This window comes from Hyla sarda, chromosome 4 (genome assembly GCF_029499605.1).
Source record: "Hyla sarda isolate aHylSar1 chromosome 4, aHylSar1.hap1, whole genome shotgun sequence".
NCBI classification, from domain to species: domain Eukaryota; kingdom Metazoa; phylum Chordata; class Amphibia; order Anura; family Hylidae; genus Hyla; species Hyla sarda.
Window position 1 is genome coordinate 243,449,516 of NC_079192.1, and position 27,096 is coordinate 243,476,611.

The 27,096-nt window shown below is 39.7% G+C and overlaps 1 protein-coding gene across 2 annotated transcripts in view; it reads right to left on the reverse strand.

Annotated features, from left to right (window-relative positions):
- CFTR (CF transmembrane conductance regulator) overlaps positions 1-27,096 on the reverse strand; it is a 285,066-nt gene that overhangs the window by 129,515 nt on the left and 128,455 nt on the right. For both annotated transcript variants that reach the window (XM_056573841.1, XM_056573842.1), the window contains 5 exons: positions 12,679-12,773; positions 11,999-12,085; positions 8,834-9,563; positions 5,930-6,058; positions 5,366-5,403 (listed from right to left, as the gene is read on the reverse strand). In XM_056573841.1, coding sequence (XP_056429816.1) covers positions 5,366-5,403; positions 5,930-6,058; positions 8,834-9,563; positions 11,999-12,085; positions 12,679-12,773 — 1,079 coding nt within the window. The remainder of the gene's footprint in view (positions 1-5,365; positions 5,404-5,929; positions 6,059-8,833; positions 9,564-11,998; positions 12,086-12,678; positions 12,774-27,096) is intronic.

Genomic DNA, 27,096 nt, shown 5'->3' on the forward strand with positions numbered 1-27,096 from the left:
TGCCACATTTCTGCCCCTCGTGTCACATTTCTGCCCCTCGTGTCATATTTCACCCCCTCATGTCACATTTCTCCCCCCTCATGTCACATTTCTGCCCCTCGTGTCACATTTCTGCCCCTCGTGTCACATTTCACCCCCTCATGTCACATTTCTCCCCCCTCATGTCACATTTCTCCCCCCTCATGTCACATTCCCCCCCCCCCCTCCATGATTTCCATCACGCCTTTCTTTTTACCCTGCCCTGTTCACATCTCTCATTTCCATAGTTAGGCACACTTAATTCACGCTACACAGAAAGTCACGCCCCCCCCCTATACCACATGACCCGACTGGAGCTGTGTGGAGCCGGCCGCCGTGGCTGCACACAGTGCGCGCACTGACAGAGGCTAGCTGCAGAGTCCTGACTTTTGGGGCGGCCACCCGAGAGGAGGGAGGGGAGCAGGCGCTCGGCACACAGAAGTGCCGCATTAAAGTGTGTAAAGAGCCGCATGTGGCTCGCGAGCCGCGGCTTGCCGACCACTGGACCAGACCAATTTTATTTTTGCATTTTTGTTTTTTCCTCCTCGCCTTCTAAATTATCATAACTTCTTATATTTCCATCCACAGACCCATATGAGGGCTTGTTTTTTGCGTCACCAATTGTACTTTGTAATTAAATCACTTATTTTACCATAAAATGTACGGCGCAACCAAAGAAATATTATTTATGTGGGAAAATTGAAAAGAAAAATGGCAATTTAGCAGATTTTGGAAGGTTTTGTTTTCACGCTGTACACTTTCTGGTAAAAATGACATGTTTTCTTTATTCTGTGGGTCAATACAATTAAAATGATACCCATGATTATATGCTTTTCTATAATTGTACCACTTAAAAAAAATCTCAAACCATTTTAACAAAATTAGTATGTTTGAAATTGCCCTATTTTGACCACCTATAACTTTCTCAATTTTCCATATATGGGGCAATATGAGGGCTAATCTTTTGCGCCGTGATCTGTAGTTTTTATCAGTACCACTTTTGCTTAGGTTTTACTTTTTATTAATTTATTTATTTTTATTTATTTTTTTATGTGACAAAAAAGCAGCAATTTTGGACTTTTTTACATTTTTTTACGTTTACGCCATTCATCATACGGGATAATTAACAATATATTTTGATAGTTCAGACTTTTATGCACGCGGCGATACCAAATATGTGTATTAATTATTTTGTTTACGCTTTTTAGGGGGTAAAATGGGAAAAACTGATGTTTTACTTTTTTATTGGGGAGGGGATTTTTCACATTTTTTATTTTACATTTATTTTACTTTTTTTTAACACTTTTTATGTCCCCATAGGGGACTATTCATAGCAATCAGTTGATTGCTAATACTGTGCAGTGCTATGTATTGGACATAGCACTGCTCAGTATTATCGGTGATCTTCTGCTCTGGTCTGCTCGATCGCAGACCAGAGCAGAAGACCCCGGGAGATGGCCCGAGCCAGGTGAGGGGACCTCCGGCCGCCATGCTGGATGATCGGCTCCCCGCGGCAGCGCTGTGGGCGATCGATCATCCATTCAAAGTACCGCACTGCTGCAGATGCCGTGATCTGTATTGATCACAGCATCTGAGGTGATAATGGCAGACATCAGCGCAATCGCGGATGTCCGCCATTACCGGCGAGTCCCTAGCTGCTGATAGCTGATGTACGTTATAGCGCGTTTAGTACAACGTCACCATTTACGCCCATTATCGTTAAGGGGTTAAAGGCTCATCCTTTTTCCATAGACTTCAATGTTAGATTTATTGTATCCGTTTTTGTTTCTTTTTTTTTTTTGACGGAGAAAAAAATACTGCATGCACCGTCTTTTCGCCAGCAAAAAAAATGGAATAGAAAGCAAATGAGTGCAAACAGGTGAGGACTATAAAAAAATCCCATTGACATCAATGGGATCCCTTTACACCCGTTTGCAACTCGTTTGCAAAAGTATCAAATGGATTGCAAAACGGGCATGAATTCACAGATGGCTGTTTGTACAAGCCCTATTTACATGTAAAAGGCATCACAAAGAAAAAAAAGCGAAATAGAAATCAACCAAAAAAGAACTTTAAAGGATAAAAAAAAAATGTCCCATACATTTTTCATTCTGTAAAGAACACCCAGGGAGACTTATCAAAACCTGTGTAGCGGAAGAGTGGTGCAGTTGCCAACAGTAACCAATCAAACTGCTTTTTTCATTTTCAGGCCTTTTTAAAAATGAAATGACTCATTGAATGAAATGAATGACTGAATAAATGCACCACTCTTCCTCTAGGTTTTTATTAATCTCCCCCATCTTCCCTACAAAATCTGACTTGTTTAGATCAACTTTTTTTGTTGGATTCTAAAAACACTAAGGCTATGCTCACACGGCAGAATGTCGGTGCAAGATGTTCCTGCCCTGGAAATTTTGATTCCAGGGTCCGCAGAAAGAATAGTCAACATCAATAGTCAATTCTTTCTGCAAACTTCGCAAGGAAATGCATTGCTGTCTATCAGACGGTACATTTCCGAGTGGTCCTAGCACCTGCCGGTTAGTGCAGAATGTCCACACTTGTTTTTCATGTGGACATTCTGCACATTTTTCTTCCATGTGAACCAGGCCTAACACTGACACTTTTGTGTAGGATTTAATGCTAAATCTGTTGTTTTTTTTGTGAAAAATAAATAAATAAATGAATGAATGGCCCCCTTTTGAAGGAACCTATAACAAAATGTAGGTTTATTTAGGTTTTTTGCCTCCTTTGGCGCATATGAGACCAAATTATGGTGTACCGACTCTACGTTAAAATCTGGCACCCAAACTTACAAAAAAAACAGTCAGTTTTACTACAGTAAGGGACAATATTGTGTGAATGTATTTTGCAGGATTTGAAGAGGACCTGGTACTTTAAATATTACTTTACTTAAGTGTTGTTGTGATGGGGCATTATTTAGACAGGGTTACAGCTTTGACCGCTAGGTGGCCTGCTCTTTGAGTACTGTTTGCAGACTCAAAGTTGAGTGAGTTTGTGCAATTTTCTCCAAATCTCTAGTCACTAGGGAGTGGCATTACTTAAAGGAGTTCTGTAGTGAAAGATAACTTATCCCCTATAACTTACCCCCCCCCCCCCACAGAGTGGCGTGCAGAGATACATGGAGGGGGTGTTTCGGCCGCGGCTTCCTGCGGGAGTTGGAACGGCCACTTCCGGCAGACTGCCGGGGCACCATTTAGGAGATTTACAGGGAGTCCCAGTGGTCGGACCCCCAAATAATCTATAACTTATCCCCTATCCTATGGATAGGGGATAAGTTATTTTTCACTGCACTACTCCTTTAAGGTGCACGGCTGTTTCTGTGTTATTAATTCTTACAATACATGTTTAAGACGTGTGCTGGCGTTATCAAGATCTGGACTGAAAAGAGTGCCTGGATTTGTGGACACAGTGCCTGCTTCTGAAGGACAGGGGCTGGAGTGTGCAACACAAATGTCCCAGGTACAGCAGTGAGAGACAAGTGGAGTGTCTGGTCACAGGTATGAGTGTCTGACTGGAAGCAGAGGTCTACAACTACCTCTGTGGATTACAAATTTAAAGGCATCCTGATACCAGCCTGGTTTGGTGGAAGTGTAGTTAAGCCTGTACCTCCCTGCTAGGAATAAAGAACTGATTGCTGTTACCATGTTACAAGTAAGGTTTATTAAGCCTCTTTCACACTGCTGTCGTCATCTTGTAAATGATCCTCCTCATGTTCTCCCGTTCTGAACTCCTGATAATGGCTTTCAAAGATCCCATTAATGTCAGTGGAATCTTTTGAGCATCCGTTATCAGCAGTTGCAGTCAGTTATGGTTCTAGTCTTTTTTTTACGTGAAAAATAACGGTGCATGCACTAATTTTTCTCCCGTCAAAGATAATGAACAAATAACAGCCGTTAAAAATTTTGCATTGACGTCTATGGATGACGGATGTCCAGTAATTGCATCCTTTAGTGTCTATTATTTGTATATTCCGTTATGGTTGGTTATTGCTACTGAGCATGCCCAGTAAAGCCCCTCAAAAGTAAAAAAAATGGGTTAAAATTTGTGGACAATAATGGATCAGAATGGATAAAATAACAGATGGCCAATGTCCATTCTTTTAACAGAATGTCCATTAAAATAACGGACATTGACCATCCGTTAGGATCTGTTGTGATCAGTTATTTGATCGATTAATTAATGATGTTATTGCTGAATAATGGGTGTCAAAAGGTAGGAACATGACGGCAGTGTGAAAGAAACCTTAGCCTTAGCCAGTTTAGGGTCAGGCTGTGCTTCACCTGTGGTAGGCAAAAACCTCCCTGCAGCACTTGGGGTGCTGTCTATTCTTAAAGCTCTACTTGTGTATGAACCGTATACAAGTGTTCAGACAGTATGACTAGAGGGGGTGCAGTTTATATGTGTAAAGTGTATGCAGGTACGTAGAGTATGTGTACAGAATGTACAGTACATTCAAAAGTTTTCTGACCCTTTAACTTCTTTCACATTTTATTATGTTGTGGCCTTGTGCCAAAATTTGAAGAATTCAAAACATAATGTTTTCCTCCATTATTCTGCACTCAATACCCCATAATGGCAAAGTGAAAACAGAACATTAGAAATCTTTGCTAATTTACTGGAAAGGGAACATTAACATATTGCATTGACATAATTATTCAGACCCTTTACTTAGTAATTAGTTAAAGCTCCTTTGGCAGCGATTACAGTCTCCGGTCTTGGGTATGATACCACAAGGTTTGCACTCCTGGATATGAGGACTGTTTGGCATTCTTCTATTCTCTCAAGCCCTTTCAGGTTGGATAAGGAACATCAGTGGAAGCAATTTTCTGGTCTCTCCAGAGATGTTCGATAGTGTTCAATTCAAGTATTGGGTCACTCAAGGACGTTCATAGAGTTGTCTATACGCTACTCCAGTGTTGTCTTGTCTGTATGCTTAAGGTCCTTGTCTTGGTGGAAGGTGAACATTTGGCCTAGTCCAAGGATCAGACTTCCATTAAAACTTTCAGCTTTCCCTTAGCCTTGCCAGTCTCCCAGGCCAGGTTGCTAAACCCCCCCCCAACATGCCTTACATGCTTCACCACCAAGCACCAAATTCTGAACTCATGTTTTCACGAATTATCTAGCTTTATGGTCAAGTTGAGAGATAATATTTGTTTTTTAGGCATCTAAAGTAACTGTGCCTAAACAATAGGTAAAACAACAGCAATATTGTGGGTTCACTCACAGCAGACAATGGTGATGGCAAGATAAGGAAACCATAAGTGGTGCTGGATGTGTTTTATTTATCTAGTTAATAAGTAGGGTAGAATTAGGAGGATATACTCACTGACTGATCAGCAAAAGTCCAGTCAAGGAAGCAGCAACCTAATAATCAAGACAGCAAACGCATTATCATTATTAAGATTTACATTGTTCATTATCATTATAGGCATGATTTAGGATCAAGCAACATGGAGTATACAAAATGGGTATTATAGTTTTTTTGGGTGGTCAATCAAATTTTGCCTTTGTTCAGGGTGTAGTTATGCACGTTTGAACCCATATACTGTAGTCATGTTTATTTTTCCTAATTAATGTGAAATATCAATCCCTTTTTATATAAAATGTACTACGTACATGTAAAAGACATATACTCTTTATATGATGTTAAATGAAGAGCAGTAATGCAAAGGGCAGTGTTCATAATTTTATACCCAAAAATAACCATCAATCTAGATCAATAAGAAAGTTTTAACATATAACCTATGTGCATGTGTTCTGCAATGCAATACCACACTTAGTATGGGCAGAATGATAACCTTTAATGTTTTTTTATTTTTAGTTTTTTTGTGTTTATGCCTACTTTCTTTGTTCAAATATATACATCAATATATATAAGACTTTTACATACCTCTGCTAAGAAAATCACTAGGACAAGAATAAGAATAAAGATTAGATTCTTGTGGGCAGAAACATATCTAAAATAAGTGTTCCAAGAAGTAGTTGGTGTTGCGGTGTCTGTATCATCAAGGAAACATTCCTGTATAGTATAAATTAAACAGCAAGTTAGTTTATGTTCCAAAACACCTACACTGCAATACAGTTACATACATTTGCCATGCAACGTTGCTAAGGTATACTGCGTGGTGTATGATTTTTTTTATATCAATATATATCGTAAAATCCAGTCAACTGCTCTTTTTAATACAACTATGTGACTACAGAATCCCCATACTTAACCCCTTAAGGACCACAGGGTTTTTCCATTTTTGCACTTTCGTTTTTTCCTCCTCAACTTTTAGAAATCATAACCCTTCCAATTTTGCACCTAAAAATCCATATTGTGGCTTATTTTTTGCGCCACTAATTTTACTGTGCAGGGAAATCAGTCATTTTACCCAAAAATCTACAGCGAAAAAATTCGATGAAATTGAAGAAAAAATGCCATTTTGTAACTTTTGGGGGCTTCCATTTCTACGCAGTACATTTTTCAGTAAAATTTTCCCCTTATCTTTATTCTATAGGTTCATACGATTAAAATGATACCCTACTTATATAGGTTTGATTTTGTCGTACTTCTGGAAAAAATCATAACTACACTGGAAAACATTTATTAATTTATTTATTTTAAATCAACTGGTGCCAGAAAGTTAAACTAATTTGTATATTACTTCTATTAAAAAATCTTAATCATTCCATTACTTATCAGCTGCTGTATACTACAGAGGAAGTTCTTTTCTTTTTTAATTTCTTTTCTGTCGGACCACAGTGCTCTCTGCTAACCGCTCTGTCCATTTTAGGAACTCCTACTCTGGACAGTTCCTAAAAAGGACAGAGGTGTCAACAGAGAGCACTGTGGTCAGGCAGAAAGTAAGTTAAAGGGGTATTCCAGGAAAAAACTTTTTTTCTTATATCAACTGGCTCCAGAAAGTTAAACATATCTGTAAATTACTTCTATTAAAAATCTTAAAGGGGTTATCCACCATAAGGTGATTTTAGTATGTACCTGGTAGGCAGTAATGGACATGCTTAGGAAGGATCTGCGCTTGTCTTGGGGTTAAATGGCTATGTCATGAGATTACCATAACATTGTGGCTGCCTTTTTGTGAACTTGTATTTCCTGCTCGACTTCTGTTTTTTTGACTACAAATCCCACAATGCCATTTTCCTCCCTCTCACACATCAGCCACCCCACCCATTGAAACAAAAGACCTGTGGTTTTCAAACAGGGTGCCTGCAGCTGTTGCATTAGTTGCAGATTGATCCCTCCACCCATTGAAGCAGATAGGCTCCCTGTCATCAGCTGACTAGTGAGTCAGGTCTCGGCCACATTGCAAGCTGGGAAAAATCTGAGACAATAGTAATTTTGTATGCTGTTAAAAATAAATAGTGAGGTGAAAATCACAGAAGAATTGTGAGAAAACCATCACACACAGGTACAGACACTATATTATGAACTACACTAACTTTACAGCCGCTGTAGCACAGTCAAATAAAAAAAATCCTGGAATACCCCTTTAATCCTTCCAGTAGTTATCACCTGCTGAAGTTGAGTTGTTCTTTTCTGTCTGATCACAGTGCTCTCTACTGACACCTCTGCTTATCTCGGGAACTGTCTGAAGCATTAGAGGTTTTCTATGGGGATTTGCTCCTACCCTGGACAATTCCTGAGACAAGCAGAGGTGTCAGCAGAGAGCACTGTTGTCAGACAGAAAAGAACAACTCAACTTCAGAAGCTGCTAACTACTAGAAGGATTAAGATTTTTTAATAGAAGTAATTTACAAATCTTTCTGGAGCCAGTTGATATAAAAAAAAATTTCTTCTGGAATACCCCTTTAAGAAAAGAACTTCCTCTGTAGTATACAGCAGCTGATAAGTACTGGAAGGATTAAGATTTTTTTATAGGAGTCATTTACAAATCTGTTTAACTTACTGGCACCACTTGATTTTAAAAAAATTTAAAAAAATTCCAACGGAGTACCCCTTTAAATGTGTCATTAAAACAATTTTTTTGTATTTTATTCCTCAGGTGTAATAACTAAACTTTCTAATGTAATCCTTGTTAAAAAATCAAGAATTATATATTTTCTTTGGGATGTCAGGAGATTTTCCAAACCTATATGCTAATTGTACATATTTGATTTAAAGTTGGTTAAAATAGACCTTTCAGCAGGTTTTTAAGGTATAAAGGAAGGGCATGGCTGCATGGATCTTTTTAACGTTGAATCTGTACATACTGTACCTCTCACAGGATTTAATTATATATGCAAATTAGACTTTGGAGTCAAATGGGTGTTCCCCTAATCTGACAGATAACTAAAGGGGGTGGAGAGGTAGCATTTGCATCAGAGCCCAAGGGGCTCTGAGGACACCTCTGCCTCACAAGAAAACACCAGTAATTTAAATGGTACATGGTAGGTCCGACTGATCAGAGCATGTGTAAAAAAAAAAGCAAAACGTAGGGAAAAGTGCAAAATGTAGGGAAACCTTAGTAAATACGGTGGGAAAAAAATTGTAGGGAATTAAAATCCACAAAGAAACCTACACAACACTTTAGTAAATCAGGGCCAGAGACTTTAACATTGCACCATCCTTTTTTGAATCACCAGGTATAAAGCACACTAGATCAGAGGGCAAGGATATCACTCAATGATAAATATTTGTTTTTATATGTTTTTACTTCATCAGTGCTTCCTGTGATAACCACACACAAATGTGTATATCCACTAACCAAACCCACTTATAAAATGTCCAGAAAACTGATCACTGAACATTCTATTATTAGGAAGAATGTAGAGTAAGACTTATTTGTACCTTCAAATCTTCCTCATTAATGTCTTCACTTATTTCCAAGACACTGTCTTGTGAGGAACGTCTGCTGTAGATGTCTAATTCCGGTGATAAATTGGATTGTGGAGCCATTGACACCTTCCTCATGGATGTTCCCCTTCCAAAAGCTCCTTGACTTTGTGAGACAGATGTACCTGTCATTAAGTTTAACACAGATTGCCTTCTTCGACCTTGAAAAGTTGGGCCAGTGTTGAGAATATTACTCCTTGGCAGGATTGCTTCTCCTTGTTCTGAATCTGGAACCAAAGAGAGCTTCCTTTCCTCTGGCTCAGTGGGAGACTCTTCTTCTATTCCTCCCATTTGTGGTTGAGATTTCTGCATGATAGAAAATTTTCTACTTGATTTCCGAGCATTAATAAGGGAATTTTTTCTCTTTTCCATAAATTCAGAGGTTTGTTTGAATGACTTATTTTTTACTTCATTTCTAACAACTAGTGAATCACTGTCGACTGAGAATCGCCGCAAGGTTTCTGTTAGTATGGAATTTCTCCTGTCTGCACTAAAGTTATCAAAAGCATCAAATCCCATCAGCTGAGAGCTGAAGTCAGGACGTTGATCTTGAAGTTCTGTAAATGTTCCATAAAAGTAACAGCTGCCTTCATGTAACATGAGAATTTTGTCAGCTTTCTTAAGCTGTTCTAATTTTGATGTAACAAGAATTCTGGTCTTGTTGGCCATTAGCTTACATATGCAGCTAAAAAGAAGAAACAAATAGTAAACTTAGTGAAAGAAAATCAAATGTGCAAACATTTCATTAATAGAAAAAAACATTATCAAGGCTTATTCTCTTATGCTTTTCATAACTACTTCAGAACTATTACAGAAAGACTTAAAGGGGCTTTCCACAACTCGTGGATGTAAATACTGTACAGAGCTGGAAGCCTTTACATTGTGTATTGGCGGTGCTGGGTTACCCAAGTGCAATTCCCATTCACTTCAATTGGATCTGCACTACTGTTACCGCCACTACACAATGAATGGCTATATTTATGCCATGGATTCTGTGACAGATATAGGTTTAAATGTGACAGATATAGGTTTAAATGATGCTGAAAGGAATCAGTTGGAACTGGGTCAATGGGCGGTTCTGTTCATGGATTTCATTATTTAGACAAAAGTGACAAAACTGATGAGAGGACTCCTAATGGCAGTGTGATCAAAGTCTTAGTTTACTTAAATGGTATATTAAAAATGGTCTGTCGTAGTCCATAATCAATGACCTCAATGATCACATGCTGTACTTACTGACATTACCACTGTGCTAGCAATGGGCTGCAGTGGTTCATTGGTTTACAGAAGATTATCACTCTTGGAATGTAAGCAAAGAGAGACTGGTACTGCCAAAGCATTGACATTATGGGTTTTTAGTTTTTTTTTTTTTTATTGTATTACATTTTGGCACTTTCTCTAACACTTGGATAACCCATTTAACCTGTTTATGTTAAGCTAAAGAGATATGACCTTGTTGAAGAATCTGTTGAGTTTAATAACTTTGATTATGCCATAGCCTTTATAATTTTCAGCACTAGATGTTAAATAATGGCTTAGTTTTTTTTTTTTTTCTTAAAACGACACTCCTAAAGGGCTAGTCCACCAAAAGCTTCTCTTTAGAATCTGGTCATGGAGGGGGTTAGCTGTTTTTGCCATTTTGGGATCCTAATACAATGGATTAAAGGGGAGGTCCTGCAAAAATCAATTTATCCCCAATCCACAGGGAAGTGTCTGAACTCGGGTCCGACTGCTCTTCTGAATGGGCCCCGGGTCTCTGCGAGGACAGTGTGCTACAGACAGCACACACTCCTTCATTTTCTATAGAAATACCGAAGAGACCCGAGCGCTGTAACCGAGGCCCGTTCAAGAGATCGAGGGAGGACATTTATTGTCTAAACTGTGGATAAGGGATAAGTTGCTTTTCACCGGCATCAACTATTTTGAATGGAAATGGAGAAATTCCCATTTGATCCTCTTTTATATAGTATTCTGTATATAAACTTTAGCATTAGTATTAGGCTCTGTTCACATCTGCATTGGAGGCTTTTAACAGAGCCTCAGTCACATGCAGTATAGTGCATTTTTTGTTGGGTTTGGGTATATAACAGAAACCATGATTCAGATGGGATCAGAGCCCTACTAAGCCTATATGTAATATGTTTTTGAAGACTTAAAAAAAAAATGTATACTCTCCTGGTGCTAGTGTTTTCCTTTACTACCTCTACTACCTGCTTTCTAGTGTATTTTCCTTTTGTGTTTTTATCTGTCAATTCTTTGATATAGTTGCCTCTTTTTTTTAGGAGGCAGTTTGCGAGACCACCTAAAAGGGGTTATCCACCATAAGGTGATTTTAGTACATACCTGGCAGACAGTAATGGACATGCTTAGGAAGGATCTGCGCTTGTCTTGGTGCTAAATGGCTATGTTGTGAGATCACCATAACACTGTGGCTAGCTTTTTGTGAACTGGTATTTCCTGCTTAAGTTTTCTTTTTTTTACTACAAATCCCATAATTCCATTTTCCTCCCTCCCACACATCAGCCACCCCACCCATTGAAACATAAATTAGCTGCATCCATTCAAAAGACCTGTGGTTCTCAATCAGGGTGTCTACAGCTGTTGCATTAGTTGCAGATTGATCCCTCCACCCCTTGAAGCAGACAGGCTCCCTGTCATCAGCTGACCAGTGAGTCTGGTCTCGGCCACATTGCAACCTGTGAAAAATCTGAGACACCAGTCATTTTGTATGCTGGTAAAAATAAATATTGGGGAGAAAATCACTGAAGAATTGTGAGAAAACTGTCACATACAGGTACAGACACTATATTATGAACTACACTAACTTTACAGCCCCTGTAGCATAGTCAAATAAAAAAAAATCCTGGAATACCCCTTTAATAAGTCTATTGACTGAAGATGCCATTTTTTTTGTCCTCTGACAATATAAAATGTGTATCTTAACCACTTTTTATATAGATTGATTATTTGTAGTATTCGGTAGATATTGGTTTTTAAATTGCAAATACTGGAACTAAAAAAACAATAGATTAAAATACAATTAAAATTTAAAGAACATAAATATATTGATAATATTTGCCCTATGAATAATGTTAGCAGCAAATTGCACTTTTTACATACTTTTCAAATATTTCTTTTTCTGTAAACAAATCAAGATAACTGAATGGAGAGTCCAATAAGTAGAGGTCAGCATCTTTGTAGACAGCTCTGAAACAATAGAAATATATAGTTTTAATATGTGGCATTATGTACAATTCTCAATCACCAAGGCTAGCAGTAGACTAAGAGTTCCGCTGCACAATCCCAGTAACAGATGGGTCCACCAACTAGAACTGTAATGTAACTGCTGTGCCCCTTTCCCTTGCCAATAGGTGTGACTTTTGATCAATCACTGTAACTGATGCATTGGAACATTTCCTATTCACTTTTATTGGAATATGATGTCAGCAGGGGAAAGTTGCGGGATTCAAATAAAAACTGCTCAAAAAAAGTGGAAGTCTAGCCATTGTCATAGACATTTTTTCATATATCACAAATAAACAAATCAGAGCCACTACTATTATTCTCATATACTCAATATGTTCTATGGTTTATGTAACCACCAGAAACCAAGGTGACCTTTCTGATTTAAAAAAAAGCCAGCTACTGGCAGAAGTGGCATACTTAGTTGGATTACCAGCACCACAGGATGTAAACTTATTATTGAATTGGATTTGCTGTGTGACATTTATTCAAAGCAAGGTAATGCTGTCATAAGATACGGTGCTGGAAGCTGAAAAAATAAACAAGCATGGCCTTACCTTGCTAGAGATATTCTTGCCCGCTGACCTCCACTAAGTGTTATTCCTCCTTCGCCTAGGATGGTATTATCCTTTTCTGGAAACTTTCCAATGTCCTACAACAATAAATGGACAAAATGACATTTAAAGACCTATATTGTACAGATCACCTTATAAAGTTGCATTGTTGAGATAAGAGGGAAAATACATTTATATGCTGATTTTACGTTAAATGATCCACTTCACTATTGAAAGTTTTCCCCAAATTTCAGCAGAAGTTTCTTTGTACCAAAAAGAAACTTTCATTTTCATTGCTGACTCTATTTTAGCCACCTCTTAGATTCAATGGTTCTTTGGTCCCAGACTGGTTGTTGTCCTGCATTTCTATGTATTGGAACTGGATTAAACCTTATAATTGTATAATAAAAAGGTAGGCAGCCATCTAGCATATTTTATATAAACTCCAGTTCAGTAATAAAAAAAATACTTGGTACTGCATTAACAAACTGCTTTAGTTTCAATAGCTAATCCAGCTAGTGCCCTAATTCAGACAGGTTCCACCATACTTCCAATTGGGTAGTGCTCATTATTAAATAGGTAAAGAGTCCATGGTAAATTCAACAGAGAAAAATAAATAGCACCAGCGCTGATCGAGCGCAACCAACTGCACTGATGTGTTTTTGATGTACTTCAATAAACAGATACCATTTCAATTGGAGGGTGAGTGCCCTATTTAATTTTTTCTAAAAGTGTTGTATTAACTCCTCACCATTTTTAAGATCTCAATTTGCAGTAAGTGGGAACAAAATTGGTGAAAGCCAACATTAGACTCAACCCTACTAAAAGCTGGGAGATGGATACAGTTGTATCCAACTAAAGCAGTTTTCTTAAACAGCACAGATTAAAAGGGATTATTCCATGATTATCCTGTGGATAGGGGATCTCTAACTGAATGGCGGGGATTCGGCTGCTGAGACTTACTCTGATCACATAAATGGAGGTGCCTTGTTACCCAAGTAAATGGAGCAGCAGTGTGTATGGTCAGCCACCGTTCCATTCCCTCTCTATGGGACTTACAGACATAGCCAAGTTAAGCACTTATTTCAATATCGTGATTGGTTGGGGTCCCAGTGGTCGGACCCCCACCAATCAGATAGTTATCCCCAATACTGTAGATAGGGGATAACATTACATCTTGGGCAAACCCCTTTTATGTCTATATTGATATTTAGCCTCTGGATGTAAACATAAAATGTTCTTACTTTTATAATACAGTTGAGGAACTAAAACAGAAAGTAGACTGGGTGTGCTTTATTAGATTCTATTTCATAACACCAGAAATGACTGTTCTTTAACTTCATATATTATTTCACATATTATATTTCATATATTACATGCATACACACTCACACACACTCACACACACACACACACATATATATATATATATATATATATATATATGTGTGATAGCCTGGGGATGTAGGGTATGGGGAGTGTAGCTGTGCGGTGATTAAAGGGTGCTTGTTAACCCTTGCTATTCGTGATGCCAGGGTGAGGGCTCCTCAGTAATGCTTGTCCTACCGCCACCCTTCCCAAGAGCGATAGGGAGGTATATAATAATAGATTGTCCATAGCTGGGTAATTTTCTGAAACAGGATTAACTTTTACTGAAGATTTTCTGCAAGCTTCAATAACAGAACAGTCTCTATTCATACAACTGCTTACTTTGGAGATTGACAATGGTTGGGACTTTAGCATTTAGAGTCTTTAGGTATTGTGCGCTGTTCCACTGGATTTAGGGGAGTTAGTTGCAGTCCAGTAGTCACGCTAGCATTAGCGGGGGTTTAGATTAGAACTCAAGGTTTCGGTTCAGCTGAGGCCATAAGGATTTCAGGCCTAGTGTGTATTTGAAAGTTGCGCAGAACCGTCTTGCTAGTCCGGCATCCACGAGAGCAGCAACCCAAGACACCGATAACTGGACACAGCTCTCTTATATGGGCAGGGGCTGGACTAGTGCTAATTGGTCCATACTGATGTCAATCACCATTACAAAGACTTGTGGGTAACATGTGACCCAAGGACCTCCAACGGTCCTCCAACATACCATAGAGGTTATTAACATGGTCACATGACCGAAGGTCCTGCAACGATAACCAAGGTAAGTACTATACATTATTATAAAATATATATTATTATTAAATATATACATGTATTAACATTAGAAAATTAGACTTGAGGAGAGGCAACTAGGGGCTGTCCCACCTGAGGAACCCTACTTGAACGTAGTTACTCTGACTTTGGGGACCTCTACACTAGTTACGGTATGTAATACGGTACCGGGACACCACATATATATATATATATATATATATATATATACACACACACAAAAAGGATTCATAGATGTATCAATCACAGGAAGTTTTAAATTAACTAGTAAAAATATGAGTATGATTTCGCCATACTCGTCAGTCTCAAGTTTAATTCCACATTAATAGATTTTTTTTGTGGAAATTTAGCATAGGATATAGTGCTGGAGAATTTGTATTATATTTCAATTGTTCAAAGTATATCTGAGGATTTACATACTATATATATGAGAGGACATACACCACTGTTTTTATAAAAGAGCAATGTTCAGTCTGTAATATAAATCACGGCCTCTGTACAAATCCAGATAAGAAGTGGCAGGTGAGACAATTGAAACTAGTTACATTACTTTAACAGCATGTGAAAATTACAACATGCCTCAAAGTATATCTATTACACAAGAGAAGTAAATGCCAAATGCTGGGTACCCTACGCCTTAAATAGCTATTCATTTCACTATTGTTCTAGAGAACATAAAGGTCAACTTGCCCTTCGCTCCCAGGAACTAATAGCTGACGTACCTGTCTTCCTGTTCAATAATCAAGTGCCATGGTGGCATCTGATTTAATTTATTATATTTCCATACCTGAGTAAAGATATAAGCACATTCCCAAAGAAGAAAAATGACACTCACTAACACTTCACGCAAGCACATGGAGCTAGAAACAGGTCTAAGGGTTCATGCAATGCTCTGAGTTAAAAGGGTACTCCGGTGGAAAACATATTTTTTTTCTAATCAACTAGTGCTAGAAAGTTAAACAGATTTGTACATTTTGTAAATTACTTCTATTAAAAACTTAATCCTTCTAGTACTTATCAGCTGCTGTATGCTCCAGAGGAAGTTGTGAAGTTATTTTCAATCTGATCACAGTGCTCTCTGCTGACACCTCCTTCTGTGTCAGGAACTGTTCAGAGTAGGAGCAAATGCCCATAGCAAATCTCTCCTGCTCTGGACAGTTCCTGACACGGACAGAGGTGTCAGCAGAGAGCACTGTGGTCAGACAGAAAATAACTACTCAACTTCCTCTGGAGCATACAGCAGCTGATAAGTACTGGAAGATTTTTAAATAGAAGTAATTTACAAATCTGTTTAACTTTCTAGCACCATTTTATAAGAAAAAAACAGTTTTCCAAAGGAGTACCCCTTTAACCCCTTAAGGACCAAGGGCGTACAGGTACGCCTTTGCTCCCTGGTACTTAAGGACCAAGGGCGTACCTGGGAATTTCTGTCTCTGCCGCGCACCAGGCGGGGACCGGACGGGGGTGACTGCTGATATCTATCAACAGGCACCCCGCGCAAATGCCCAGGGGGGTCATCAGACCCCCCCCATGTCGGCGATCGTCGCAATTCACACTTGCGATTTGCGGCTATTCCGGGTCATATGGGTCTATGGTGACCCGGAATATAACGGGGATTGCGGTTGTCCCACGATCCCCCTGAAGGCATAGGAGTGAGGTGGCACCCTGCTATTGGTGGTCTAGAAGCGACCACCAATAGCAGATCGGGGGCAGGGGGCTTTACTTTCAGTTTCCCCGTTCTGCCCACCCACAATAGGCGGGGAAGAACAGGGAACCGACAGAGGACCGGCGCCGACGTCCACTTACCCCGTGGGCGAGGCTGCGGGCGACCATCGGTGGAGGAGATCGGAGTCCGGCGATGTCATGCGGCTGGCTCCATGGATCCAACGGAAGCCGGTAAGTTGCCTAGCAACATCTGGAGGGTACAGTTTGAGACTACTATACAGTGGTCTCTAAACTGTAACCCTCCAGATGTTGCAAAACTACAACTCCCAGCATGCCAAGACAGCTGTTAGGGCATGCTGTGATTTGTAGTTTTGCAACAGCTTGAGGTCTACAGTTTGGAGATCTCTAAATTGTAGCCCTCCAGATGTTGCAAAACTGCAAATCCCTGCATGCCCTAACAGCAAAAAGCTGTCTCGGCATGCTGAGAGTTGTAGTTGCGTACCTCCAGCTGTTGCATAACTACATCTCCAAGCATGCCCTTTGGTGATAAGTACATGCTGGGAGTTGTAGTTTTGCAACAGCTGGAGGCACACTGGTTGGTAAATACTGAGTTAGGTAACAGAACCTAACTGAAGGTTTTCCAACCAGTGTGCCTCCAGCTGTTGCAAAAATACAACTCCCAGCATGCACTGTCTGTCAGTGCATGCTGGGAGTTGTAGTTTTGAAACAGCTGGAGGTTTGCCCCCATGTGAATGTACAGGGAACATTCACACAGGCAGGTTTACAGTAAGTTTCCTGCTTCAAGTATGAGCTGCGGCAGCAAATTTTTCGCCGCAGCGCATACTCCTAGCAGTAAGCTCACTGTAAACCGCCGACAGTGTGAATGTATCCTAAAAACACTACACTAACACAAAATAAAGGGTAAAACACAACATATGCACCCCCTTACACTGTCCATCCCCCCCAATAAAAAGGAAAAACGTATTGTACGGCAGTGTTTCCAAAACAGAGCCTCCAGCTGTTGCAAAACAACAACTCCCAGAATTTCCGGACAGCCACTGACTGTCCAGGCATGCTGGGAGTTTAGCAACAGCTGGAGGCACCCTGTTTGGGAATCACTGGCGTAGAATACCCCAATGTCCACCCCTATGCAATCCCTAATTTAGTCCTCAAATGCGCATGGCACTCTCTCACTTCAGAGCCCTGTCGTATTTCAAGGAAACAGTTTAGGGTCACATATGGGGTATTTCCGTACTCGGGAGAAATTGCGTTACAAATTTTGGGGGGCTTTTTCTCCTTTTACCCCTTATGAAAAAGAAAAGTTTGGGTCTACACCAGCCTGTTAGTGTAAAAAAAAAATATTTTTACACTAACATGCTGGTGTTGTCCTTTACTTTTTAATTTTACAAGAGGTAATAGGAAAAAAAGACCCCCAAAATTTGTAACGCAATTTCTCCTGAGTACGGAAATACCCTATATGTGGGCGTAAAATGCTCTGCGGGCGCACAACAAGGCTCAGGAGTGAAAGCGCACTATGTACATTTGAGGCCTAAATTGGTGATTTGCACAGGGGTGGCAAATTTTACAGCGGTTCTGACATAAACGCAAAAAAATAAATACCCACATGTGACCCCATTTTGGAAACTACACCCCTCATGTAATGTAATAAGGGGTGCAGTGGGCATTTACGCCCCACAGGGGTCTGACAGATTTTTGGAACAGTGGTCCGTAAAAATGAAAATTGTAATTTTTCATTTGCACAGCCCATTGTTCCAAAGATCAGTCAAACGCTAGTGGGGTGTAAATGCTCACTGCATCCCTTATTAAATTCTGTGAGGGGTATAGTTTCCAAAATGGGGTCACATGTGGGGGGGGGGGTCTTCTGTTCTGGCACCACGGGGGGCTTTGTAAACACACATGGCCCCTTACTTCCATTCCAAACAAATTCCCTTTTCAAAAGCTCAATGGTGCTCCTTCTCTTCTGAGCATTGTAGTGCGCCAGCAGAGCACTTGACACCCACACATGGGGTATTTCCATACTCAGAAGAAATGGGGTTACAAATTTTGGGGGTAATTTTCTCCTATTACCCCTTGTAAAAATGTAAAATTTGGGGAAAAACCAGCATTTTAGTGAAAAAAATTTTTTTTTTCATTTACACATCCGACTTTAACAAAAAGTCGTGAAATACCTGTGAGGTGTTAAGGCTCCCTTTACCCCTTATTACATTCCTTGAGGGGTGTAGTTTCCAAAATAGTTTGCCATGTGTTTTTTTTTTTTTTTTTTGCTGTTCTGGCACCATAGGGGCTTCCTAAATGTGACATGCCCCCAAAAAACTATTTCAGAAAAACTCACTCTCCAAAATCCCATTGTCGCTCCCTCCCTTCTGAGCCCTCTACAGCGCCCATCGAACACTTGACATACACATATGAGGTATTTTCTTACTCGAGAGAAATTGGGTTACAAATTTTGAGAGGATTTTTTTCCTTTTACCTCTTGTAAAAATTCAAAAACTGGGTCTACAAGAACATGCGAGTGTAAAAAAATGAAGATTTTGAATTTTCTCCTTCACTTTGCTGCTATTCCTGTGAAACACCTAAAGGGTTAACACACTTACTGAATGTCATTTTGAATACTTTGAGGGGTGCCGTTTTTATAATGGGGTCATTTGTGGGGTATTTCTAATATGAAGGCCCTTCAAATTCACTTCAAACCTGGTCCATGAAAAATTCCGATTTTTAAAATTTGGCGAAAAATTGGAAAATTGATGCTGAACTTTGAAGCCCTCTGATGTCTTCTAAAAGTAAAAACATGTCAACTTTATGATGCAAATATAAAGTAGACGTATTGTATGTGTGAATCAAAATATTATTTATTTAGAATGTTTATTTTCCTTACAAGCAGAGAGCTTCAAAGTTAGAAAAATGCTAAATTTTAAATTTTTTCATCAAATCGCGAAATCAGAATGATAGGTAAAAGCATCCCAGAGTTATTAATGCTTAAAGTGAAAGTGGTAAGATGTGCAAAAAACGCTCTGGTCCTACAGTGAAAATTGGCCTGGTCCTTAAAGGGTTAAATGGAGTACTTACAGGGGTACTCCAGTGGGAATTTTTTTTTATCAACTGTTGCCAGAAAGTTTAACAGATTTGTAAATTATAAGGAAAAAAAAGGGGGGTACCAAATGCCTCTAGACTAATACCATAAAATGGTACATGATGATAAAATTAGAGAAAAAATAATAAATGATAAATCGGACTGTGCTTCACTTTAAATGATGTACAAATTTAATATAAAAAATACAAATAGGACATAAAATAAATAATACAAATCTAATACAAAAATGCCTCCTACCACAGGGCCCTTGTGGGGAGGTGAGATAATTAAATACAAAGCATATATTAAAAATATTTTTGTAAAAATTATAGCATGTGAATTACGTTCTACCGCTATCTCAATATATTGTAAACCGACATAGTATACTTTTGTGCGGTATACTCCGTTCCCATGTGATTTAGAACAGTTCACAAAGTGATATAGTTACCAACTCCTCAGGGTGGTTTTGGCTGGACGTCCGAGAGATAAATATATGAGGACTGTATTCAGCGCTAGCGTGCGCTTACGGTGACGGGCCCGGATGCCACAGGCCAAAAAGGTCACCGGTCACGGAATAATGGCAGGCTCGATGGGAACGGAGTATACCGCACAAAAGTATACTATGTCGGTTTACAATATATTGAGATAGCGGTAGAACGTAATTCACATGCTATAATTTTTACAAAAATATTTTTAATATATGCTTTGTATTTAATTATCTCACCTCCCCACAAGGGCCCTGTGGTAGGAGGCATTTTTGTATTAGATTTGTATTATTTATTTTATGTCCTATTTGTATTTTTTATATTAAATTTGTACATCATTTAAAGTGAAGCACAGTCCGATTTATCATTTATTATTTTTTCTCTAATTTTATCATCATGTACCATTTTATGGTATTAGTCTAGAGGCATTTGGTACCCCCCTTTTTTTTCCTTATATATTATTCTGTACTAGTATTTTTTGGTGTAAATACTTTCCATTTAGCCTCGATTAATTTATATTGTGAGCTGCACATATCCCATTTTTTAGATTTGTAAATTACTTCTATTTAAAAATCTTAACCCTTCCAGTACTTATCAGCTGCTGTATGTTTCAGAGGAAGTTCTTTTATTTTTGAATTTATTTTCTGTCTGACCACAGTGCTTTCTGCTGACACCTCTGTCCATGTCAGGAACTGTCCAGAGCAGGAGCAAATCCCCATATCAAACCTCTCCTGTTCTTGATAGTTCTTGTCTTGACATGGACAGAGGTGTCAGCAGAGAGCACTGTGGTCAGACAGAAAATAACTACTCAACTTCCTGTGGAACATACAGAAGCTGATAAGTGCTGGAAAGATTAAGATTTTTAAATAGAAGTAATTTACAAATCTGTTTAACTTTCTGGCACTAGTTTATTTAATTTTTTTTTCCAATGGAGTACCCCTTTAGGGAAATCCATCAACATTACATCTGAAGATCTACCTAGTATGTAACAAATTCTAACTAACAAGAGGTGACTTTCAGGAACCAATGAATGTTGTGTGACAAGTTGTAATAGCAGTCTTATTTCACATCATGTCTTTAGTGTCTGCTTGGCATATGTATCAGGAAATATTTCAGTGTACATGGTAAACATATTCATAGACCTCTGTTAGGCTGGGTTCACACCACATTTTTGCAATACAGTTCCCGTATCAGGTTTTTGATTAAAAAAAAAACGGATTCCACAAAACCGCACTAAACTGTATCAAAACGTGTGTACAAATTTTAACCCGTATACGGTTGAAAAAATTTTATCTGTTTGCATCCGTTTTTAAGGAAAAAAAAAGCATAAGTTTTTAACTTTTCACTCCATTATGAATAAAGCTTCACTTGTTTGATTTCGGTGTCAAAAACCGTATGGTGCAAACCAGATGGAACCGTATGCACATACGGTTCTGTACGGTTCCCACTGACTCACATGTTAAAAGAAAAAAAATATATATACGGTCTCCGAAAAATAGCGGACTGAAGCGAACAAGATGTAAAACGGACACAACCGGATGCGTTGTTTTTCAATGGAGAGTCAATGCATACGGTTCCATACGGTTTTCACATTGAAAATGTATACGGGAATTGTATTGCAAAAACATGGTGTGAACCTAGCCTTACCTGATGGAGGCCAAAAGAGTGTCATCCTGGCATTTGGATGGTTTCCAAAAGAGTTTTGCTGTATACAGTAGCACAGCCTGCTACGCTATTCCATAGAGCTGTATAGCAATATAAATTATGGATGTCTATGTATGACGCATGCTTCTGCCACAGTATAAAAGCAGCCATACTGGTCTTGATACAGTTTTTATAAAAGACAAACTGTAACTACTGTCATAAGAGACATCAAGAACTCAAAGATAAAAAGTTAATGGCGTTTTCATTAGAAGATATGATTTTTAAAGTCTTTGAATCTTCTGACATGGCATATAGATAATGTAATGGACAGGACATGATCGCTGTTATCCTAAAGAAAATGTCCAGCAGATCCAGGTGCCATAACGTTGTTTTTAACATTATATTTTCCCTTTTAATATATTGGCATAATGCCATCATATGCAGGGCCATATAAAGTTTAAAGCAATCACATAGGAAATGGCCCTTGCAGGTTGAGACCGAAAATTGCATAATCAAGAAACAGTAGAGCTGCCAAAGGTAACAACAGTGTATAAATATTTCACCAAAATTTCTACAAACACTACACCAATATAGTACCAGGATTTACAGATTACAAATAAACTATTTTATGAGACAATTAGGGAAGTTTAATGAATAACTGTAAATATTTGCGCACAGCACAAGTCTTGTATACCAGACCTGCTTTAACTGTTTAACAGTCTTTTTTACAACAAAGATTTATTTTGTAAGATAAGAGATCACATTTCACGTGGTAAATCTTTATTTATTACTCAAGGTTTCTATAGCTTAGACTTTGATGTTGCCGGGGACCTGTCGGGGACCCGCCGGTAATGGCAGACATAAGCGATCGCGCGGATGTCTGCCATCAACCCCTCAGATGCTGTGATCAATACAGATCCTGGCATCTGCGGCAATGCACATGTTTAAATAGATGATCGGATTGCCCACAGCGCTGCCGTGGGGATCCGATTATCTAAAATGGCAGGCGGAGGTCCCCTCACCTGCCTCCAGCTGTCTCCTGGGGTCTTCTGCTCTGGTCTGAGATCGAGCAGACGAGAGCAGAAGAGCGCCGATAACACTGCTCAGTGCTATGCCCTATGCATAGCGCTGAACAGTATTAGCAATCAGGTTATTGCCATAAATAGTCCCCTATGGGGACATAAAATGTGTGAAAAAAAATAAAAGTTTAAAAATGTTTAAAAAACGTATAAAAAAAATTCTAAAAATCCCCTCCCCTAGTAAAAATTGAAAATGTTGCTTTCTCTCATTTTACCCCAAAAAGCGTAAAAAAATTAATAAAGTAAACATATTTGGCATCCCGCGTGCATAAATGTCCGAACTATCAAAATATAATGTTAATGATCCCCTACGGTGAACGGCGTAAACGTAAAAAATAAGAAACATCCAAAATTGCTGCTTTTTTGTCACATATACATATACGCAATTGTGGTATCGATAAAAAATACAGATCACGGCGCAAAAAAATTAGCTCTCATACCGCCCCATATACAGAAAAAATGAAAAAGTTATAAGTGGTCAAAATAGGGCAATTATAAACATACTGATTTTGTACAAAAGGTTTAAGATTTTTTATAAGCAGTACAATAATAGAAAAGTATGTAGCCATGGATATTATTTTAACCCCTTCAGGACCAAGCCCATTTTGGCCTTAAGGACCAGAGCGTTTTTTGCACATCTGACCACTGTCACTTTAAACATTAATAACTCTGGAATGCTTTAAGTTATCATTCTGATTCCGAGATTGTTTTTTCGTGACATATTCTACTATAACATAGTGGTAAATTTTTGTCGATACTTGCATCCTTTCTTGGTGAAAAATCCGTAAATTTGATGAAAACTTAGAAAATTTTGCATTTTTCTAACTTTGAAGCTCTCTGCTTATAAGGAAAATGTATATTACAAATTAAAAAATGTTTTATTCACATATACAATATGTCTACTTTATGTTTGCATCATAAAAGTGACGAGTTTTTACTTTTGGAAGACACCAGAGGGCTTCAAAGTTCAGCAGCAATTTTCCAATTTTTCACAAAATTTTCAAACTCACTATTTTTCAGGGACCAGTTCAGGTTTGAAGTGGATTTGAAGGGTCTTCATATTAGAAATACCCCACAAATGACCCCATTATAAAAACTGCACCCCCCAAAGTATTCAAAATGACATTCAGTCATCATTTTAACCCTTTAGGTGTTTCACAGGAATAGAAGCAAAGTGAAGGAGAAAATTCACAATCTTCATTTTTTACACTCGCATGTTCTTGTAGACCCAATTTTTGAATTTTTACAAGGGGTAAAAGGAGAAAATTTATACTTATATTTGTAGCCCAATTTCTCTCGAGTAAGCACATACCTCATATGTCTATGTAAATTGTTCGGCGGGCGCAGTAGAGGGCTCAGAAGGGAAAGAGCGACAAGGGGATTTTGGAGAGTACGTTTTTCTGAAATGGTTTTTGGGGGGCATGTTGCATTTAGGAAGCCCCTATGGTGCCAGAACAGCAAAAAACCCTCACATGGCATACCATTTTGGAAACTAGACCCCTTGAGGAACATAACAAGGAATAAAGTGAGCCTTAATACCCCACAGGTGTTTCACGACTTTGGCATATGTAAAAAAAAAAATTATTTTTTTTCACTAAAATGTGTGTTTCCCCCCCAATTTCACATTTTTCCAAGGGTTAATAGCAGGAAATACCCCCCAATATTTGTAACCCCTTCTCTTCTGAGTATGGAGGTACCCCATAAGTTGACCTGAAGTGCACTATGGGCGAACTACAATGCTCAGAAGAGAAGGAGTCATATTTGGCTTTTTGAGAGCAAATTTTGCTCGGGGGGCATGTCGCATTTAGGAAGCCCCTATGGTGCCAGAACAGCAAAAAAAAACACATGGCATACCATTGTGGAAAGTAGACCCCTTGAGGAATGTAACAAGGAATAAAGTGAGCCTTATTACCCCACAGGTGTTTCACGACTTTTGCATATGTAAAAAAAAAATTAAAAAATTTCCACTAAAATGTGTGTTTCCCCCCAAATTTCACATTTTTGCAAGGGTTATTAGCAGGAAATACTCCACAATATTTGTAACCCCTTCTCTTCTGAGTATGAAGGTACCCCATAAGTGGACCTGAAGTGCACTATGGGCGAACTACAATGCTCAGAAGAGAAGGAGTCATATTTGGCTTTTTGAGAGCAAATTTTGCTCGGGGGGCATATCGCATTTAGGAAGCCCCTATGGTGCCAAAACAGCAAAAAAACAAACACATGGCATACCATTTTGGAAACTAGACCCCTTGAGGAACGTAACAAGGGATACAGTGAGCATTTGCCCCCCACTGGTGTCTGACAGATCTTTGGAACAGTGGGCTGTACAAGTTTTCATTTTCACGGACCACTGTTCCAAAGATCCGTCAGACACCAGTGGGGTGTAAATTCTCACTGCACCCCTCATTACATTCCGTGAGGGGTGTCGTTTCCGAAATGGGGTCACATGTGGGGTTTTGTTTTTTTTGCATTTGTCAAAACCGCTGTAACAATCAGCCACCCCTGTGCAAATCACCTCAAATGTACATGGCGCACTCTCCCTTCTGGGCCTTGTTGTGCGCCCCCAGAGCACTTTGCGCTCACATATGGGGTATCTCTGTAGTCGGGAGAAATTGCGTTACAAATTTTGGGGGGCTTTTTTCCCTTTTACCTCTTGTGAAAATGTAAAGTATAGGGCAACATCAGCATGTTAGTGTAAAAAATTTAATTTTTTTACACTAACATTCTGGTGTAGACCCCAACATTTCCTTTTCATGAAGGGTTAAAGAAGAAAAAGCCCCCCAAACCTTGTAACGCAATTTCTCCCGAGTACGGCGATACCCCATATGTCGCCCTAAACTGTTGCCTTGAAATACGACAGGGCTCCAAAGTGAGAGCGCCGTGCGCATTTGAGGCCTAAATTAGGGATTTGCATAGGGGTGGACATAGGGGTATTCTACGCCAGTGATTCCCAAACAGGGTGCCTCCAGCTGTTGCAAAACTCCCAGCATGCGTGGACAGTCAACGGCTGTCCGGCAATACTGGGAGTTGTTGTTTTTCAACAGCTGGAGGCTCTGCTTTGGAAACAGTGGTGTACCGGACGTTCTTATTGGGGGAGGGGGGCTGTGTAGGGGAATGTGTATATGTAGTGTTTTTAACTTTTTATTTTATTTTGTGTTAGTGTAGTGTAGTGTTTTTAGGGTACAGTCACATGGGCGGGGGATTACAGCGAGTTTCCCAGCGCAAAATTTGCTGCATCTCAAGATGCGAGAAACCCACTGTAAAAGGCTCGCCCATGTGAATGTACCCTGTACATTCACAGGGGGGGGGGGGGTGGGGGGGGGTGCACCAGCTGTTGCAAAACCACAACTCCCAGCATGCATGGTCTGTTAGTGCATGCTTGGAGTTGTAGTTTTGCAACAGCTGGAGGCACACAGGTTAGGAAACACGGAGTTAGAAACATACAATGTTTCCCAACCAGTGTGTCTCCAGTTGTTGCAAAACTACAACTCCCAGCATGCCCAGACAGCTGAAGGGCATGCTGGGAGTTGTAGTTCGGCAACATCTGAAGGGCCAGATGTTGCTGAACTAAAACTCCCAGCATGCCTGGACAGTCAGTGCATGCTGGGAGTTGTAGTTTTGCAACAGCTGGAAGAGCACAGATTAGAGACCATTATACAATGGTCTCCAAACGGGGGCCCTCCAGATGTTGCAAAACTACAACTCCCAGCATGCCCAGACAGCCAAAGGCTGTCTAGGCATGCTGGGAGTTGTAGTTTTCAGACTCCTAGAAGCAGCAGTGAAGATCTTCACTGCTGCCTCTGAGGACCACATACTTACCCGTCGCTGCTCGTCCACGTGGCCGGTCCCGCGCTGCTCCTCGGTCCCGCCGCTGGATCAGGTAAGTCCGCCGGTCCCCACGTGTTCCCCCCGAATGCCGCAGGTCCCCGCGAGCCCCCACAGCCATCGTCCCCCGTTCTGCCCGACTTCCAGGGGCGGGCAGTGCGGGGGATCTGAACTTTCACCCCAGATCACTGTGATTGGTCCACAGGGACCAATCACAGTGATCGCTGACCAGGACCATCAATGGATGGTCCTGGGGGTGAAGCAGAAGTTGTCCCCTGCTGGAAACAGCGGGACTTCTACCAGTTAACCCGTGCGATGCTGCGCATCGCCGGGTTAACTGAATGTCATTTATAAACGCCGGGATGCGCGAACGCACTGCACAACCCGGCGTTTATATATGACATTCTGCGGGAAGGGGTTAATCATATTGACCCACAGAATAAAGAACACATGTCATTTTTACTGTAAAGTGTATAGT